The sequence below is a fragment of the Ursus maritimus genome, unplaced genomic scaffold, assembly GCF_017311325.1.
Source record: "Ursus maritimus isolate PB19 unplaced genomic scaffold, ASM1731132v1 scaffold_34, whole genome shotgun sequence".
NCBI classification, from domain to species: Eukaryota; Metazoa; Chordata; class Mammalia; order Carnivora; family Ursidae; genus Ursus; species Ursus maritimus.
This window is the reverse complement of record NW_024426008.1, coordinates 25,839,551-25,859,160: the sequence shown is the minus strand read 5'-3', so window position 1 is coordinate 25,859,160 and position 19,610 is coordinate 25,839,551. Positions and strand designations below refer to the sequence as shown.

At 56.9% G+C, this 19,610-nt stretch overlaps 1 protein-coding gene across 3 annotated transcripts in view; it reads left to right on the top strand.

Moving 5' to 3' along the window:
* The window catches only part of SYK (spleen associated tyrosine kinase), a 75,727-nt gene that overhangs the window by 26,567 nt on the left and 29,550 nt on the right, over positions 1–19,610 (top strand). For all 3 annotated transcript variants that reach the window (XM_040620336.1, XM_040620335.1, XM_040620334.1), the window contains exons 2-3: positions 6,292–6,749; positions 8,409–8,569. In XM_040620336.1, coding sequence (XP_040476270.1) covers positions 6,336–6,749; positions 8,409–8,569 — 575 coding nt within the window. In that variant the 5' untranslated portion in view covers positions 6,292–6,335. The remainder of the gene's footprint in view (positions 1–6,291; positions 6,750–8,408; positions 8,570–19,610) is intronic.

Below are 19,610 nucleotides of genomic sequence, written 5' to 3'. Positions count from 1 at the left end.
TGAGGGGACAGGGATGCGAAGTCAGCCACCTTAGCCTGCTAAGCGCTGTTGGAGGTGTTCTCGGCAGGAAGTAGCGAGCCAGCACCTGCAGGAACCACGGTTCAGCGGGTCTTCAGAAAAGCAGACGTCTTCGAGCCCTGCGCTGGGCCTCTGATAACCGGGTCGGATAGCGCTTAAGAAAAAACAGAAGTACGAAGACACAGCCCACCTCTTCACAGGCTAAGGGGAAAAGCACTGAAACAAACATGGATGTAGGGGACAGAATTCGACGTTTAAGAGCGTAGGCTTATCCCAGGGCAGCACTGCACATCTCTATGCACGAGGATGGGTCTTTGCCCGGGAGAGTGAGCAAAATTGGGTAGTCGATCCTCATTATTCACAGATTCCACGGTTATAAATTCACCTTTTTTGCCGAAATGTTTTTGCAGCCCCCAGTCCGTACTCACCTCGTCCGCGTGGACATTTGTGGACAGGCACAGAGCAGCGAAACGGGAGTCTCCTCCCGTGCCCGGTCCCAGCCGAGGTCCAGTAGGGCTGCACTCTGTCTCCTTCTCTGGTCCGGCCTCACACTGCCAACAGGTGTCCTTTCCGTGGTCCATTTCCTGCCGTGTTTTCTGCACTTCCTTGTGCTGTTGGCTGGTGATTGTGTTGAGAATGCCCCCAGGCTCAGGGCTGCATGCCATGTCGTGGTCCTCCGTGCCAGCCAGCCGTGGTGCTGGGGCACAGTTCCCCCCACGGGACTCTGCTCGTTTCCAACCTTCCCTGTCTTTTGCTCGCCTGTTGGAGCTGAATTTCACCAGGGGATATTTGAGCTTCTAATTTAGTGGTGAGAATGCTGATGCACTGGAAGGAACGTGTCAGATTTGCGGGCAGCCCAAACTGCGAACACAGTGGTTTCCAGTCAGGGGGCCTGGGGGCCGTCGCCCCCAGGGAACGTTTGGAAACATCTGGAGATGGTTTGGGTTGTCACAGCGGGGGAATTGGGGGTGTGCTACTGGCATTAGTCAGTGGAGGCCAACTGGTCATGGACAAGACAGCCTCCACCTCAGAACGATCCAGCCCAAATGTTGGGAAACCCTGAGCTAAGATAACTTTGGGTGACAGACGGGGGAACCAACAGAAGGAGTGTGAGGGATAAGGCGCAGCGTTAGCACGCACGTCAAGCGTGGGGACAGGCTTTGGCCGCTGTGGAAAGGGCAGCGTTCATTAGCTCGAAGCCCAACGTGAACACTGGGGTGCTGAGGCCACCCACAGTCATGACGGTGGGACACCAAGTGCGGACCCAGGAGTGGCCTGTGCCCTGCTTGTTTAGGTCCCCGCGGTGATGGCATTGAGGCTGGCCACACTTTGAAGAGGGTCTTGGGTGAAATGGAACAGTGTGGGCAAAGTGCCCAGGATGGTGAACACTCCAGAAGTAAGGCCAAGTGAGGGAGGAGGCTGACTCGGACACAGCTGTGAGCAAGCATGGGAAGATCTTCTGGGGAAGCAGAAGCATTCTGCGTGTCCTGTGGGCAGAAGGGGGGCCAGGCTGCAAGAGGAGAGGCAGGGAGTCAGGCAGACAGGTGCATCCCACGTGGGAGCGGGTGCCCTCAGGGAGCAGTGAACCAGAAGGAGGCTGGACGCGTCCTCTGGGTGCTCTGGCCCCGGTGCTGGGCTGTCATCGTATTGCAACAACAGCGTGCATTCACCGCCAAAACTCTAAAAAGGAGAGATGAGCATGTTTCCATCCAACAGGCATTTTAAGAGCACCTGGGGTGCACGTCAACACTTCCAGACTTTGGAGCTCTGGTTTTAGGGCGGGAAGAGCTGGTTCTTGGTGAAGGTGATGATGGAAATAAACCCTTTTACAAGATAGAGATGAGTGGGGGCATGTCGTCAGCTTATGCCTCTCGGGAGGTGGCATGAGCTGAGACCACAGGCCTGAGATAGAAGACCAGCCAGTGGGACGCGAAGGGGTCAGGGACAGGAAAGGTCCCGGCACACGGGGACAGGAAGGAGGGTGGGGTGGCTGGACATGGCGAGCACAGGTGTGAGTGGGCAAGATGAGGAGCGGCTCAGGCCAAACCAGGTAGGATTTGGGATGTGACGGGGACAGCGAGGTGGCTTGCCAACATCACCCTGCCTGCTTGTGTAGTGAGCAGACCACGAGGAGGGCAGGTGGTGGGGAGAACTAGGTAAGACCCGTTGATGTGTGCAAGAGGTGGTGGCGTCGGGGGACATGGTGAGAAGCCATGGCTTTGGGATATGCTTAGAGGGAAACTGATGAGAGATGCCTGGAGAGCTCCTGGTCCAGCCTCCTGCACGGATCTCAGACGCACCCGGGAGCGAGCATGCCGTCTTCTGGCTCCGTGGGTTAGTGCACTGTGACAGGGAGGGGTCTGCAAACTCCAGGGTCTCGTCCCCAGCAGCTGCATAGGGCCAGGGTCCTTCCCCTGGTTAGGACAGGCTGAGGGAGGGCCGCCTGGGCGGCTCAGTTGTTAAGCGTCTGCCTTCAGCTCAGGGCATGATCCTGGAGTCCTGGGATCGAGCCCCACATCAGGTCCCTGCTCCGCTGGGAGCCTGCTTCTTCTTCTCCCACTCCCCCTGCTGTGTTCCCTTTCTTGCTGGCTGTCTCTCTCTCTGTCAAATAAATAAATAAAATCTTAAAAAAAAAAAAAAAAAAGGACAGGCGGAGGGAGGGAGGGGCCTGAGCAACCAAAGCCCCCCTGCGGACACATGAAATTGAGTTGCCTGTTGGACAGTCCGGTGGAAACGCCGGGTGAGCAGCGTTCAGGTCAGGAGCTCGGGGCGCACAGGTGGGTGAGGGATCGGAGAGCGTTACTAGTAGTGGGCGCCATGTGCAGAGAGAAGATGAGGCAGGAGACCCAGGCCCAGCACCGGCTTATAGAATAAATGAAGGAAGGAGCCATGCCAAAAGGGTCAGCAAGGAAGAGAGACAGACCCACTGAGGCAGGGCCGCTGGGCTCCGTCCAGTGCTCCCGAAGGTCGAGCCAGATAGGGCAGGGGGTGACCTTGGGTTTGGCCCCTTGGTGATGTTGGCAAGGGCATGAGAGTGAAGGCCAGGCAGAGGACGTTGGCGGGAGAGCAGAGGGCCGGCGCGGGGTTTCCACAGTTACAGAGCAGAGGTGGGTAAGGCCACCCACGGACCTCCCAGCCCGTCTCTCTCTACCACTCCTGACGTGCGCGTGTTTACCTATGTGTGTGGGTATCAGCTTCTGAACACAGAACTAGATTACTCTGTACGCATTATTTTGAAATCTGCTTTTATTAATCAGGGAATATTTGTGGCCACCTGCCACGGGCCAGGAACTATTCCGGGCGCCCAGATGGGGCAGCGAGCGCGGGCATCCGTGTTGGTCCCACAGCCCGCACGCTGGTGGGGGGGGGGCGGAGACGGGAATCACACCCCCGGGAAGTTAGGGTGTGGGAAGGGATTGTGGCCTGTGGAGATGAGCTGGCGGGGGGGACGAAGCTGCCCCAGGCATCACGAAACATTATTTCAGGTCATAAACATTTTTCTGTTGCAAACTGCACGTTGAACCTGGGTCATACAAAGGCCCCCGAGGAGTAAGTGAGGCTGCCATGCTTTGAGGCGCTCACCCCGAAATACCCTGCAGCTTCACCTCATTGAGACCTGGCTGCACACGTGTACACCGGCTGAGGAATGGGGGGTGCCGGGGTCTGTTCTGTGGGGTCCACAGGACCCCTCTGTTTCTCAGTTTTGAGCTTTTGAGTAAAGCAGTTTCACACATGGAGAGAAATAAGTGGGAACGTTAAAATAGACAAAAGTCAGGCAGCAAGTTCTCGGTGCTGTTGAGAAAATTATCCCCGTGGGTGTTAAACGCTGTCTGAGCCGCAGACTTTCGCTGGGGTCGGAGGAAAAGGCAGATTTGTCCCGAAAGCAAGTCCCAGGCGGGGACGGGGATGGGGCTGAGTCATGGGCACGGGCAGGAAGGTGCACAGCGGGGAATCCCCGCCGCGGGTCCCTGGCTCGGCCGCCCAGTGGCCCAGACGACGGCCTGGAGCAGGGCACAGCCCTGGGGGCTGCCGTGGCGAGCCAGCGCTGGGGTCCGGAACGTAGGTGGGGACAGCAGTGTGGGGGCGAGCCCGGGACACGCCGGCTGGAGCAAGGAGGCCTGTGCTGTGCTGAGGAGGCTGGAGACCGGGTGGGTGCTGCAGGGAGCACGGACGGGCATCCGGACGGTATTCATGCCCCGGACTAAGTAGCACAAGCCTGTGCCCGAACTGCTCTTGCCGGAGCCATGCCTCCTGTCAGAAGCAACCCCACCGGACACACGCGTCCACCCGCAGGCCTGCGCCCGTGTCCCTGTGGCACGTGACACCCTCAGGAAAGGGCTGCTCAGCCATGACAGTTGCTGACGGGGGGACTCACGCCACCCCTCCCTGCCCCAGAAAGCTGGCAGGTGCCACCTGCTAGGGGACGAGTCTGAGGTCCGTGCCGTCGGGGTCATGAGGGAGCACCCCTACCCACGCCTGGAGGACGGGCCCCGTCCTGTCTTACATGACATGCTTCCACGCGCTGTTCACGCCGGAGCGTCGGCCCCGACGCACAGTCACAAACCGACGAATTTTGACAAGGACAGTTGTGTTGTTGGGATTTACCCAAATTGAAAGTATGTGTGCACCTTTAAAGTAGTGTTCTCGAGGACACAGGTCTCAGCGAGGCTAATGGTGGGACAGCCACGGAGCCGGGCTGCATGGGAAGCAGGTGTGCAAAACAGGACAGGGCAGGGGTGGGGGCAGCTACGGCCCGTGGCCCGGGCGTCGGGGGACGAGGCTTTCAGGCTGGGGGGGACGGGGCGTGCTAGAAGGACCGTGGGGCTCCTGGACAGGTGGGTGGAGGGGAGTAGGGGGCCGCAGGATGCAGGCCAGTGTGCTCACCATGCCCCTGGGGCGGGTGCGTGAGGCCAGACGGCAGGAACGGAGAGAAAGGAGCACCCGGCAAAGCCACTCGGAAAACAAGCCTGAGAGAACGCAAGGACTGCGGGCTCCCGGCTGGGGCGGCAGCCAGGCCGGGGAAGGCCGACGGGCAGAGTGTGGGGGTGTGGGCCTCGGGCGCAGTGAGGGGCACACCACCCGCACCACCGAGATCGTTGGCACTGATTGGGGCGCCTCGTTTCGACAGAGCCCAGATGACCCGTCACGCGTGGCAGTGGGCAGCACTGGGCTGCAGGGCAGACAAGCTGGGCGTGCACGTGGGTAGTGGGGGCCTCGGAAGCTCCACGGCGGGGACACGGCCCAGTGCAAGGAAGGTGCGCTCAGGGTCCTCGATGATGGCAGGCAGTGGCCCAAGTTGGAACACGAGTGTCCCAGGATGAGCCTAGAGGGAGAGAGAATCGGAAGGCGAACACCGCTGCTTCCCAGAGCTGTCCTTTGTTAGCAGCGTCCCCGTTTCAGGTGCAGCTGTGGACGGCTCGGAACAAAGCCTAAAACACTCTGCGGTTTAAGCGGCGTCCTCGGCCTCCGTGCTTCCCTTCTGAAGTGCGTGTGTCTGCGTAGTGCAGGAGGGGTCTTCTTTGTGTCGCATGTCCTCATCACATGTGGAATTGCACTATTCCTTTGATATCCGCCACACAGACAGTGTGTGGTGGGTGCCACAAAGTGGTCTGGAGAAGGACAGGGACTGCCGGCCACCCGGGGACAGGGGCACTGGGAGGCCCTCCCTCTTCATGCCTCAGGGCAGCCGCTGTTGGTCCTACCCCCGAAGGTGCATGAGCTGTGGTGCGCACCACCCCCGTCTTACGTGGCACGTGAACGTGGCTCGTACTTCGGCTGTCTGGTGTCTGTCTACCAGACTAGACCCTCTAGAACCGCCGTGTCCAGGTACAAGAGTGTTGGGGAATGTCTTCACCACACATGACCAGCAGCGTGTGTCCATGTCCAGAGGGAGCTGGGCCAGGTTCTGCAGGGTCCCGCCCTGTGCACCTGCCGGCCGCCGGGCCTGCGCCTAAGCCGTCTTGCAATGGGACTTCTCTTTGCTCTGTGTCTCTTAGAGTTCTCTGTCCCTAACAAGAAAAAAGAAGTTAATTTGGTCACATCTGTCCAGTGCTCTGTTTGGGCTCACTCCTGGGACGGTGTGTTCGGAAACTGATTCTGTGGAAAGGGCGGAAGCACGGGATGGACGAGTGCCGGTAGCGGGGGCTCCACCCCCAGGTCCCCAGAGGGAAGAGCCTGTCGGGAGGACCTGGTCCGGGTTTCCGAGGGTCAGTGGTTTAGCGACCGTCCGTGCTGCTCGGGGCCTGACCGACGTCCCATCTTTTTTCTTGGCAGGAAGGCCCCGTGTGAGCCCTCGGCTGTGACGGGGAGGCGCAGGCATGGCGGGAAACACGGCCGACAGCGCCAACCACCTGCCATTCTTCTTCGGCAACATCACGCGGGAGGAGGCGGAGGACTACCTGGTGCAGGGGGGCATGAGCGACGGGCTGTACCTGCTGCGTCAGAGCCGCAATTACCTGGGCGGCTTCGCGCTGTCGGTGGCGCACGGGAGGAAGGCGCACCACTACACCATCGAGCGCGAGATGAACGGCACCTACGCCATCGCGGGCGGCAGGACGCACAGCAGCCCGGCCGAGCTGTGCCTCTACCACTCCCAGGAGTCCGACGGCCTCGTCTGCGTCCTCAAGAAGCCCCTCCACCGGCCGCCCGGGGTGCAGCCCAAGACCGGCCCGTTCGAGGACCTGAAGGAGAGCCTCATCAGGGAGTACGTGAAGCAGACCTGGAACCTGCAGGTGCGCCCCCGATCCCGGGCCTGCGGCCGTCTCCGCGCTCAGCCCCGGGCCACGGGTGCCCGGCTGCGGGGGCAGCTCCCCTCTCTGGGGCCACCGCGGAGAGGGCGGCCCTGCCTGCCAGCGAGGCGGGTCAGCCAGCCGCCCAACTCACATGGGGCCCCCCGGACAGGCCTCCCAGGTGCACCCAGGGGGGTCGCTCTGTAGGGGCTGAAGGGCTCTTGATGCTGTAGCTTCCTGACGTGTGTCCGGCAGGGCGTTCTGGTGAGCGTGCCCATGGCCGCAGCGCCCCTGGCTGGCCGCCTGCCATGCCCTCCCGCGCCCCGTACCGCACCTGCCTGGTACCCAGTGATGGACCCTCACTGCTGCTGGGGACCTCCCTCTGCCCGTTGTTCTCAGCCTCTGGGCAGGATGACCCCGAGCAGGCTGGCCTGGCCACAGGAAGTGCGTGTATTCAATGAGTACAGAGTAACAAGCCGTCATCCGGAGAGGCCCTGGGGCAGGGTGGGGGGGGCAGCTCAGTCCCCACAGTCTTAACAGCGCCTGAGGTCAGGAGCCACCAGGCTGCTCGAGGGTGTCCTGTGCGGACCCGTGTGCTCAGACATCACTCTTGGGTTTCCCGGATGCAGGCACTGTGGGCTAGCGGTGACCTCCGATGCACACGGACGTATGACAGGACTCGCTCTTTGAGGTTTTTGTACAGTGACTGCTTTCCCTCCTCGGATGGGGTCTACGTGAACTCAGCCTTGCAGACAGACACCAATACTCTCGTCAACAGTTGTCACCAGCAGTATTAGATATGCTTAGACCATCTTGTTGCATTTTTAAAGTCAGACAAGTCAGATTTTTGGAGTTGTAATTTATACATGGTAAACTTAAGCTTTTTAGGCATAAAGTTCTATGATTTTGCAATCAAGATATGTTGCCCCCACCGCAGCCCCCAGGAGCCCCCCTCCTGCTTTCTGTCCCTACAGTGTTGCCTTTTCCAGAATGTTGTGTAGGAACGGACACACCCTTCCCTTGTTTGGATTCATTATATTTTTATTTTTCCTTCTTGTCCTCTTTATAACTTCCAATGACCCAGAGCGGGGTTGGGGTCTTCATTTACCGCTGCGGAGAATACCTTTGTCTCTCCCACGAAGCGCGGTCGGGAAGGGAACTCCCCCGGCTGTCAGCCCCTCCCAGTTTTGTTTTCCACGTTGTCACAGGTCGAGTCCTCTGTGCCCTGTGGCCACATCTCCTGCAGGTACAGGCAGCAGAGGGTGAGAGCTGGGAGGAGGCCTTGCGGGGCAGTCGGGAAAACCGTGTCTCCGTTGTGGTGCCCCTGGGGCTTCTGCGCTGTCGGGGGCAGGGGGTTCGGGGTCTGATGCAGAGCCATCGATCCATGGGGGGGCAGGAGGCCTGGTCTCTGGACCTCGGGAATGGTGCCATATGGTTTCTAAAGCCCCGTCTGGCTTCAAAAGGCCAACCTCTAAAATCTGCATTGTTATATATATATATATATATATATATATATACTCGAAGGTGCTTAAATCATATATAAGGATCTTATGGTTTTATTTATAGTGAATGAATCACGTCAGGACTTGGGACAGATTAGAAGTGACTTCTGTGTCTTTTTCTCATTTTTACTTAGTACCGCTCTGCTCCCTTCTCGTGCAGGGTCAGGCTCTGGAGCAGGCCATCATCAGCCAGAAGCCTCAGCTGGAGAAGCTGATCGCCACCACGGCCCACGAGAAAATGCCCTGGTTCCACGGGAAAATCTCACGGGTTGAATCTGAGCAAATTGTCATGATAGGATCCAAGACAAACGGAAAATTTTTGTAAGTACGGTGTCTTTTCCCCTCACATCCTGCTGCCGGGCCCATTGGGACAGTGCAGGTAACTCAGCTTCCCCGTTACGGGAGCCCACGTGGCCCGGGGAAGGCTCACGTGCCGTCATGTGACAACACGCACGTGGGCCAGCCGTAGAAATGTTCCCGGAGCCATCCCTTGTATCTCAGTGTGAGTTCTGCCCAGTCCGACCCCAAAGCGAACACTCGTGTTGGGTGCTGAGGGACATAACATTTAAAGATATGTTACTTCGCCACCTGTTTCGCTTTTCGTGGCAAAGACAAGATGCCTAATGTTATCTGGGGCTCCCCTCGGGAAGTGGAAACACTGCGGCGTGTTCACTCACAGCCCCCAAGGTCTCGGGCTTTACTTCTCTTGTGTCACTAGGAACTAAACACCAGGAGGGCAGATATCAAAGAAAATGTGCTGGCATTGGAGCGGTTTCCTGTGATGGGTTTGGTCACAAGCAGGGTTGGGGACGTCAGCCTTACAAACTCAGAAATGACGTGTGCACCCTCAGTTCTGTTCGGTGTCACCGAGCGACCGCTAGACCTCAGTGCTCGAGATCCTGGGGACGCAGGCCACCTTGGGGTGGGCTCAGCGGTTGCAGACAGCACACGGCTGTCTTAGGCGGGTGTCAGCTGTATCCCCCCGGGTGCTGGGGCCGACCCAACACCCGGGGGCGGCTGGTGGGGGCACGCTCATTTTGTCAGTGCTCAGTGACCCTCCAGAGGTGTGAGCTGGGTGCCTCAGGGGACAGTCATTCCACTGTCACCTTGGACACTTACAAACGGCACTTAGCCCCACGGTCAGACACGTGGAGTCACACCAGTGGACTTTGTAAACTCTTCTGGAAATAGAATGTTTTTGCTGAGTATCCTCTATTAAAAGAATTTCTTTCAGATTTTACCATCATATCTTTTGTTTGAAAAATGATCTTAAACACGAGCTCTTCTTTTAAAAGTGACTCTGAAAATAAGAACGGAGTAGCCGGGTTGGCACGCAGTGGGCACTGGGGTGGGGCTTCAGTGCGCACGGTGGCAGCTTCTGGCAGAAATCCTGCAGGGGAGACTGTTTTTCCGTGTGTGGCACCTGTCTGTGCATTTCCCCGAGGTTCGGACTTTTACCGTCTTCTCAGGAATAACTGCCACACAAATGTCACGGGACCGTGCTCTTAGCATCTTGGTGCGTGAAGTCAGCCCCAAGTGGTCTCATCCGAAGAGTGAGTGAGGCCTCGCCTGCTGGCTGGTTCAGACGCCTGCTCCCAGGCCTGCTGGGGAACAGCTGTGGGGAACAGCCAGAGCCGGCTGCCTGCTCCCCGCTCACACGAGGCACCCCGGGATGGCCAAGGGCTCAGCTGCGGGCTCCTTCCCCGGAGCGTTCTCACGCCTCATGCATGCTTTCCTGCAGAATGTCCTTCCTGCCTATTTCCCAGTCATGGGGGCCGGCTTACCCGTCCGTGAGCCAGCGTCCAGCGGAACCCGCAGTTGTGGTGAGTGCTGGCACCATCCACGCGTGAGAGACGGAGCTGCATGACCATGTGACTCTGAGCTGGCATATCCCAGCGGGAGGAACGGACGCTGAGGAACTGAACAGACGCCGTACAGGAGGCTGGTGCGCAGAAGCAAAGGGATGGAGCATGCTCTGGGGTGGGGGGGCATTTGGGTCTGTTTGGTGCTGAGACGAGGGGCCTTGCTTCAGGGAGACGCTTGAGCAGAGACCTGAAGCCGTGGGGAGCCGCCGGCGGGAACAGTGTGCGCCGTGAGCGGAGCAGGCCTCGGAGGGCTGGTGGGCACAGCGGCCAGTCCGTGCACCCTCAGCAAAGGGTTAGGGCAGAGTTGGCTGCAGTTCAGTGGGACCCGTCTGCTGGGTGTGGGAGAGTCCGTGCAAAGGTGCCAGAGTGAGTGTGCTCGGAGGCCACACGGTGTGTGTTCAGACTCACTTGCACCAAAGTGAGATGTTCGTTTTTCTGCAGATTTCAGGGCCTCCGCCTTCTCGTGCCTAAGCGCAGGAGCTGTGCGTGATGCTTGTTGGAAGACAGAGTGGTGTGGGGGCTGGTGCGTGGCTCTCTGCGTGGCCCTGTGCTGTGGCCCTGCTCTGTGGCCCTACCGTGTGGCCCTGCTCCATGACCCTGTGCCGTGTGGCCCTGCACAGTGCTCTGTGCACCTGGCTCTGGTCGAGACCAGGGCTCTGGGTCTCTTCCCTGCAGACGTGCCCTCGTTGTGTGCACAGCTCCTCCGCGTCCTCTGCTGTCCCTGGCACGTGCTTCAGGATTTCGGGCGGCTTGATTTGCCCCATGTGGGGCTGAGCTTCTCGGTCTGCGTTGCTGGTTTCCTACACTGGTCTCTTCCCAGCTGGTCTAGGACACGGTCTGGCTGCAGTCAGCATCGTGCTGCTTGCTCCCCACCCCCCGATCCGTCCCCACTGCCTGGATCAGGACTTGTTCATGGCACAATCCCATCTGAGACCCGCCAAGGCCAGCCTGCCCTCCCTGGGGCCCCCCAGAGCACCTGGCAGAATGCTAAGAGCCAAGGAGGCTCCCAGGTACAGAAACAGAACCTCATTTTCGTGGCTCTGAATGCCGGGCGCCACGGACTGGATTTCAGATAATTTAATGCACGGCAGTGTGCTCTGCGATATGTCTAGCACTTTGTAGACAGTAAATACAGACCCTCCTCGCCGTGTGACGGGGTTATGTCCTGATAAATCCCGAGTAGTGGAAAATACCGTTTTAAGTCAAAAATGTATTCGATACCCCTAGGCTACTGAACAGACAGCACGGCTGAGCCTAGCCCACCGTGAATGCGCTCGGACACTTACCGTGAGCCTACGGTGGGGCTGAATCATCGACGCGAAGCTTATCTGATAGCCAGGTGTTGACCGTCTCCTGTGATGTATGAAATGCTGTGCGCAAGGTGACGGAGTGGTGCGTCGCCCACCCTCCCGATGGCGTGGCTGCCTGGGGCTGCGGCTGCCCTGCCCAGCATCGCGGAGAGGACCGTGTCTACGCACATCGCCGGCCCAGGAGAAGATCCACGTTCAGAGTCTAACGTATGGTTTCTACTGAATTCATACCACTTTCTCTCCACTGTCATAAAGTTGTGAAAAATCTTGAAAAATCACAAGACGACACGGATCGTGAATTGGGGACTCTGTGTACGAGCTGGGTCGGGGTTGAAGCAACAGGCAGCAGAGGCCAAGGAAGGACAACATGGAGGGTCAAATGGGGAAGTGCAAGAGTTCATTCTGGAACCTCTGATTTACATTACGGTTCAGTGTGGCAAGACCCCTCTTGGGAAAACACAGGCTCCTGCTGCCGGTAGAGACACGGATGAGAAATCAGCATGTTTCGAAACGTGTGAGGCGTGCGTGAGGTTATGAATCTTCACCAGTACAGCTCAAGATGCAGGAGAAAATCCCAGACACTCCAGCCACCAAGCCGGGGCGCGTCTGGGGGACGCCGGTCAACTCCCGGCCAGTTTTCTCTCCTCATGAATCACAGTGTGACATCCGTGTGCGAAGGCAGAACACTTGGGCCAGTAGGGACCTTAGTGCTCGTGGGTGTAAATCCTTGATTTTCTAAAGGGGGACTTAGGCACAAGGGAGGCTGCCCGAGGTTGTCAGGTAAGTAGGAGATGAGAGCCTGGTCTTCGAACTACGCTTGAAGAATAAAGGGTGTGAGCGTAAAAGCTCTTTACGGCAGAGACGGACAGTGTGGGTCTACAGACACCCTGGTGGGCCATCATCTGCCGTGTTTCTAGAGATGATTATTCATCACCTGCTGTCTCGGGCTGAATGTTTATGTGCTCCCCAAATTCATATGGTGAACCCTAGCCAGTGCAGCAGTGTTTGGAGGTGGGCCTCTGAAGGTGGGTGGGGTTAGAAGAGGTCGTGAGGGTGGGCCATGACGGGTTAGTGCCCTCTGGGGAGGAAGAGGCTGGGGGTCTCCGTGTGTGCACGCACCGGGGCCTGGCCCTGTGAGCGTGCAGCCGGACGGTGGCACCAACCGGCCAGGATCGGGCTCTCACCAGACACAGAATCAACTGGACTTTCATCTCGGACTCTGGCCTCTAGGCCGTGAGAAAGAGATGTCAGCGCATAAGCTGGTATTTTGACTAAGACACCTGTGCGTGTCTGGGGTCTGGCCGGCCACACGTGAGGACAGGGCCCCCCTCCCCCCGGTGCCCCTCCAGCCGTGGTCCTGCAGGTAGGAGTCAAGCTCTGTCTTCCTGATGACCCCAGGGACCAGGGCTCTGCTGGGGGGGCAGCCCCCCGGCTTTCTGAAGCCTCCCACGGTGACACGGTTAGCCACTTGGAGAAATTAGTCACAGCTCAGGTGTAACTGAAAAATCAATTTGTTAGAAGAGGTGAACAACTTATTTTCCAAAATTTACGTATTCCCCTCCCCCAAAGGAAGGACCCAGGATTGGTGGAGTCCAAAGCATGCACAGTTTGGAGACCCTCTTTTTAAAAAATGTAAAGTTAGGTACAAAATGTATTTTTTGGAATAAGAAAAGAATTGCAATATATTACAATTTTTTTAAGCTGGGAAATAGGGCAAACATAAAAATTTAGAAAACAGTAATGTAATCTTTTCCCTTCTCAATAGTATCTTTTATTTTCTACATTTTCTGACTATAACATTTGCCTCTTCCATGGCCAATAATGTAGTGATATTATTCCCTGTGTACGGAGAAAAGAAAACACAGTCCTTCCTCTGGGTTCACCACTCGTTGGTAGGGACGCACACACATTTTCAGGATCACTGTCGACTTTGGGAAAGGAAGTTGGAGCAGAGGAGAGAGTGGTCTTTGGCTGTGATTAAGTATCACTTACGGACCGTACAGATCCCTGAGGCTGTGCGACCGCAGTGCTGGGCCCCGCGTGGGCAGGACGGGCTGTGCTGCAGATGGGGCAGGTCAGCCCGCGTGCATGCACGCGTCTCCAAGTGCACATCGCGGCTCCTGGTGTGCCCTGTGCGGTGCCCTTTGCTTTGTCACATAACATATCTTAGAATGAAAACACTCTGAAAGTTCCATATCCTGCAAAAGAAAAAAAAATAGTGGAATTATCACTTTCTTTGCGTTTGGTCCCCAGATAAATATTTGCTCGTGTGTGGCTTAAAGTCCTTGCAATTCTTACAGAGCCAAGAGAAACTTCAGGGTGACCTTTACAGGACAAAGATGGGGGTTCCCTGAATTAAGGTTACAAAGAAAAGATAGTATTTCAGATTTGTCAAAAGACTCATCACACTAGTAAGTCACCAACGCCATGTTCACTGAATTTAGAGGCATGCTGTTTAAAGAGAGAAGCCGAGAAAGTTGTCATTCATTCGGCAAAATAATCTTGCATTCTGCCAGATATGTGCCAGGCATTGTGAGAGGGGCCGGGGGACTGTGACAAACAGGACAGACTCTGGCCCCCAGCTCACCATGCTTGCAGGCTGGGGCGGATGTCCGGGTCAGACGTACGTACTGCTAAGTGTCCACCCATCATGGTCATCCCATGAAAGCTCATGACACTGTCGACACCCAGGATGCTCTTGATTTTATTTCTGTCCCTCAGTCCCACTTGTTCTGAATGCCATTAGTGCAGGGATGCTGGCCACCTCTTCACGGTGGAACCCCAGTGCTCACAGCAGGGTCTCGGCGGGGAAAGGGACATTTAAATGTGCCCTGAGCGGTGAGGAGAAGAGACTTAATGCAGAAGGAAAAAAGTGCAAAGGGGCAGCTGGAAGTGTCGGTGCGGAGTCTTGGGGGCCAACACCATGACCCGAGCGTGGGCTGGCCAGGAGCGGACGCTGGAGTGACAAGCAGGCAGACGGGACAGGAAGCCCCTCCTCATCCGAACGGCGGCCTCCGAGCAGGTGCCAAGTAGGAGAGCAGCTTGCCCTCCAGACCCCTTTCCAGCCGCCCTGGAACAGCGAATCGCCATGTGACATGCTCTTAAGTGACTTGCATGCGAAATTCAGGTGCCCCTGACATTCCTCCCCTGTCCCTTTCTGGGAGAAACAAACACTTTCATCGGAATCATCCCACTTTATTAGCATTTCCAGGTAGAGTGTGACGCTTCTGTTATTTCTGCCTTTCTCCTTTCTCTTCCCGCCCCTCCCCTGCCCTTCTCCATCGTACTACACCCTTCCCTTGCTCTCCCTCCCCTACATACCCGTGCACACGCGCACTCATGCCTCTCCCGTTCCTGGCTCCGTGGGGGCCGGGCAGTGAACAGCATGCGTGGAGGGCCCGGGGAAGGTGTATAGGATTCTGTGCACAACTGGGGACGAGAATGTTCAGTGACGGTGGCTGTCAGTCCAGGCAGAATCAGGGGTGCGCCCATCAGAGCCCCGTGGCCTTCATGTTGTATGGACCCGGCGTGGGGATACCAGACGTCCTGCCTGTCACCCTTGAATATTAGTACCTTTCCCCAGGGCTCTGCTCCTTCCCCGCTCCCGCCCCCCAGGTAGACTGCATGGCCGGTGGAGGCCTCGCTTTGGAGGTAGGTATCGGTAATGTTCTTCAATGCAAGTACAGGTCATTGCCATTGAGAAAATACATATTCACGGTACGGTACATTCGTCAGAGACACGGGGATAGCTTGTCAGGAGACATGCTCATGTTCCCTGTGAACAAGGAGCAAATGTGATTTAGACGATTCCGTGTGCCTCTCTGAGCTCAGACCACGCAGTGTGGGATGGGGAAGGAAGCTGATGTTTCACCTGAGTTGTTCCGGAGATGGCCCAGGCGATGGGTCCGTATTCCCTGCGACGGTGGGTTGGTTTCTTTCATCATTTCTGGAGAGTATTCACGATTTTTCCTCAAACATTACTCTCTTTCTTTCTTACCGTGTATTCCTTCAGAGGCTCCTATTAAACACGTAGTAGGCCTTCCTAATCCATCCCGTATGTCGTCCCGTATTTTCTCTGCGTGCTGGACTGCGTGATGTCTTCGGAGCTGTCTTCCGGTTCACTAAATGTCCCTCCATCTGTGTCTAATCTGCTTTTAAGCTCAAGCACTGATTTTCTTCCCCACCAATGACATCTCCTTTTTAACGTCTAGCTGTTCAGTTTGTGGTGGTGTTTGTTAGAGATATTCTCAGAGATTCCTGGGCACGCTGAGAGTATCTTACCACCCAGTCGCATACGTGACGCCAGCTTCTGTTTCCTTGAACACTTCCATGTGGTCAACTGGGCTTCCAGCGATTGATGACTGGAAAGTCCTCAGGGGCACAAACCCCTGTCTCCTTCGCACTTTCCCTCCCTCCCCTCGTTCTCATGACTCATGCTTGCTTAGGTCTTCGTGAGCTTTTCGGGCTCATGTTTGATTGGCATGTGCCCATGGGAATCCTGAGTGTCCGATGTTGGGAACGTGATCTTCCAGAGTCGGAGAGAACTTCTCCACGTCCTGCTTTAGGCAGGACTCTCAGGGGCTCAGGTCCTGGGGCCCACCTGCTGGCCAGGACGCCGCCCCTGTCCACTGCAGCACTGATGTTGGTGTTTCCCTGAGACCAAACTCACATTTTTTTTTTCTTATTTACTCTTCACTTTCCCCTGCTCAAGTTTCAAGTCCCTTTTTGTTATATACTTAAATTTCAAAAGCAAAGTGTGGGTTTAGAAAAGCCCTTACCTTGTTCACTGATGTGTGAGATTGCACGTGGCAGCCCTGAGTCTCACGTGCCACGATGAACGCCCAGGGCCGTCGGCGCCATCACCGCTCGGAGGACGCCATGTTTCTGACGTGTGTGGTTCTGTGGGTCCAGTCAGTGTCGAGGCACGGCCTGTCTGAAAAGAGTTCAAGGGGGTCGTGGACTGATGTCAGTGTCAGCTCGTCGATCTGACCGAGGCCCCCTGTGAAGCTGGACGAAGGGGAGTATGACCGAGTTCTGCCTCATGGACTAGAGCAAAGGGAGAGACAAAGACCTCAGGTGGGGACCCGTGTTCTGTGCTGATTCCACTTTGCATGGAATGTGCACGTGCCTCCTTTTGCTGTGGTGCAAGGCAACGGTGCCTAGAAGGTGTGTTTTCTTTTGTCTTTCGTGATTCAGTAGGCCTCCTGCATCGGGTTGCCACTCACAGAACTCCCTCCAGGCCCTCCAGCTCTGCTCTCCAGAAGCCACCGTTCCGCAGATGGTTGGCCAAGACCTGGCCTGACGCCCCACGCAGGACAGCGTGCACCCTGGACAGGAGGGGCAGGCCCGGGGGAAACCCTCGCCGTCTATCCATACGGCCCACCCCAGCCACAGTGATTGTCCCCACCATCCCAGCCCTCCTTCCCCTCCAGCCAGCCACGCGCTGTGCTGCCATGGAAACAACACACAGGACAGTGAGAACGCCAGCGTGGTGGGGCTGTGCCCTGCTCTTGTGTTCTGTCTGCAGCAGATGCAACCCAGTGTCCCAGGACATGGGGGGCGGGGGCTCAAGAGTCCCTCCACCACCCAGGTCCTCCCTTCTCCGCCAGGGCCCGGGCCTCACCAGCACACAGTCTCTCCGACCTAGAAGACCATGGGGGCGTGGACAAGGGGTTCAGCTCCTCCAGGCCGGGGCTGGCAGGACGAACGCTCCCCCACCCCACTGGCCCAAGTGCTTTGGCAACTGTGAGGTGCAAGGCGTGAGCCCGAGGCCTCCACCCAGGGCGGCAGGGGGGCTCCCCTGCTTTCTGACCCGGGAGAGTTGCCGTGCTTTCAGCATCGAGGGGGCCTGACGGCCAGTTGGCACGACGTCACAGCCTAGCCACCGTCTACAGCACGGAAATCCCTCACTCCGTGATAGCAAAACACAAATGTGTTGTGAGCTGGTTTCTTCCAAGAGACTCACGGGGAGGAAGTACCCGAGGGCTTCCGTGAACATCCCTGAGGCCAGCTGAGCCGAGCGAGGAGGGAGGAGAGAGGAGCTGGAAGATTATTATACCTTGCCCTCGCGGGGATCTGTGTGGTGGCTGTGCCGGGGCGCACGGAGCTCTCGGAGAAGCAGGAGGGGCCAGAAGGAGGGGCTCACTCGGCTTGTCCGGCTGTCTTCCAAGTGCGTTGGACTAAAAACAGCCCAGCCGGGAGCCGCCTGAAGCCAGCAGACACTTCACAGTGGCTGGCCGTTAATGTCACCAGGGCTCTGGTCTTTGCCACCCACAGAGGCTGGGCCTGTGGGTTTCCCTTCTCTGCCCTCGTTTCCTGCCAGCTGGTGGGGGCTGCAAGGCAGCAGGCCTGTTGTCCGCGGAGCGCGCTCCCCGGTCGCTGCCGGCATCCCACGACTGGAAGGTTCACTGACGGTGGCTGTCAGTCCAGCCCGATGAAGAGCCCTGTGGCCTTCGTGCAGTATGGACCCGGCGTGGGGATACCAGACTCCCCTCCAGGACCCGTGTCCGGGCTGGGAGGGCCCGAAGGAGGGGTGCGCCTTTGCAGACATCACTTGTCCAGAAGCAAGACACGCTCTCTGTCCGCTGTGCACCAGATCTCTTTTTATCCCTTTTTGCCGTGAAGTCTAACACGTGTGAAGGAGTGCGTCACTCCATAGGGTGTGGATTCCGGACCCCTCACAAGGCGAACGGCCACAGGGTGGAGGCAGCAAGAGGCCCCCTCGCGGGACGCCCGCCCCACTCACACCTCCAGGACACCACTTCCTGGATTCTCATGTCCGCGGACCCTTCGGGTTTTTTTCTTCTTTTTTGGTTTTATCACCTAGGACCTAGGTGTACGTCTCTACACAAACCATTTGCTTTCGCCTGTTTGGGAACCTGTGCAGATGGAATCGTGGCCTGCGTTCGACGCCCGTGAGAGTGGCCTGTGTTTTGTGCCGCTGCTGTTTGTCCGTCTGGGTGTCCTGTGATATTCCGTCCCACGGATGCCCCAGCATTTATGCACGCGTTCTGCTGGCGGGGAGCTGGTAGGTTGTGTCAGGGTTCCGGCGATCACAGATAAAGCTGCTGGTGAACACGCCAGCATACTTTCAGGGTGCGGAGGACGTAAATGTTGTGCATCTTACAAAAGATGTGGAAAAAGATGTAGATATCGAGTGGCTTTCTGCCTCACCAGGACTGAACAGCTGTGATCTCCGTAGAGAGTTCCAACCCGTCCCCCGAAACGGTCAGACTCACACTCCCAGCAGCAGAGCAGAGGGACCGGTCGCCCTGCTCTCCGGCAACACTTAGTATTAGCAGCCTTTTCAATTTTCACTGGTGTGAAGGGCGTGCAAGGGTATTTCCACTGTGGTCTTACTTGGCCCTTTTTTCAGATTTCTGAGGAGGTGATTGTGTGAGCTTACTGGGCAATCTGTAATCCTCGGTCTCAGTTTTAACAAGACAAGGTCGATGAAGGCTAAGGCGAGATGGAGTGGTGGGATGTAGGCATGAATTCAGAAAACCAGAGTTTGGACCCCCCCCTTTTTTTTTTTAATGATTTTTTATTATATTATGTTAGTCACCATACAGTACATCCCCGGTTTCTGATGTAAAGTTCCATGATTCATTAGTTGCGTATAACACCCAGTGCACCTGCAATACGTGCCCTCCTTACTACCCATCACCAGCCTATCCCATTCCCCCACCCCCCCTCCCCTCCGAAGCCCTCAGTTTGTTTCTCAGAGTTGGACCCCTTTCCTTGTTTCCAAGACCCTGAGATCAAAGAGGGGAAAGACTGTAAATCAAGGAGAATGATATTTTGGAATGGCCCGTGGATAACATTCTCCCGTGGTCACCTATCATACGCATGGGCGTAAATGCTTAATGCCCCGTATTCCTTTTACGTGGTTCTCTGTCCCTCCGAACTATCCTTTGTGGGGGGCACTACACTTAGGAAGTAAACGAAACATGAATAGTCCCACATTCCACATTATGACAGCGTCCTATAAATAGACTGAGCTCTCCTCCCCTGTGAAAATAGGTTTTACCTTTTCCGCATGGTTGTTTTTTATTTTGACAGCAGGCAACAGGCCTTCACCGGCCGTGGGACTGTGAAGATGGGTTCACGCCTGGGGTGCTGGCGGCTTGGTTGGGTTGGGAGGAAGGAGCTGTTTTCACAGTGCAGAAGGTTTCAGAAGCGGCCGTG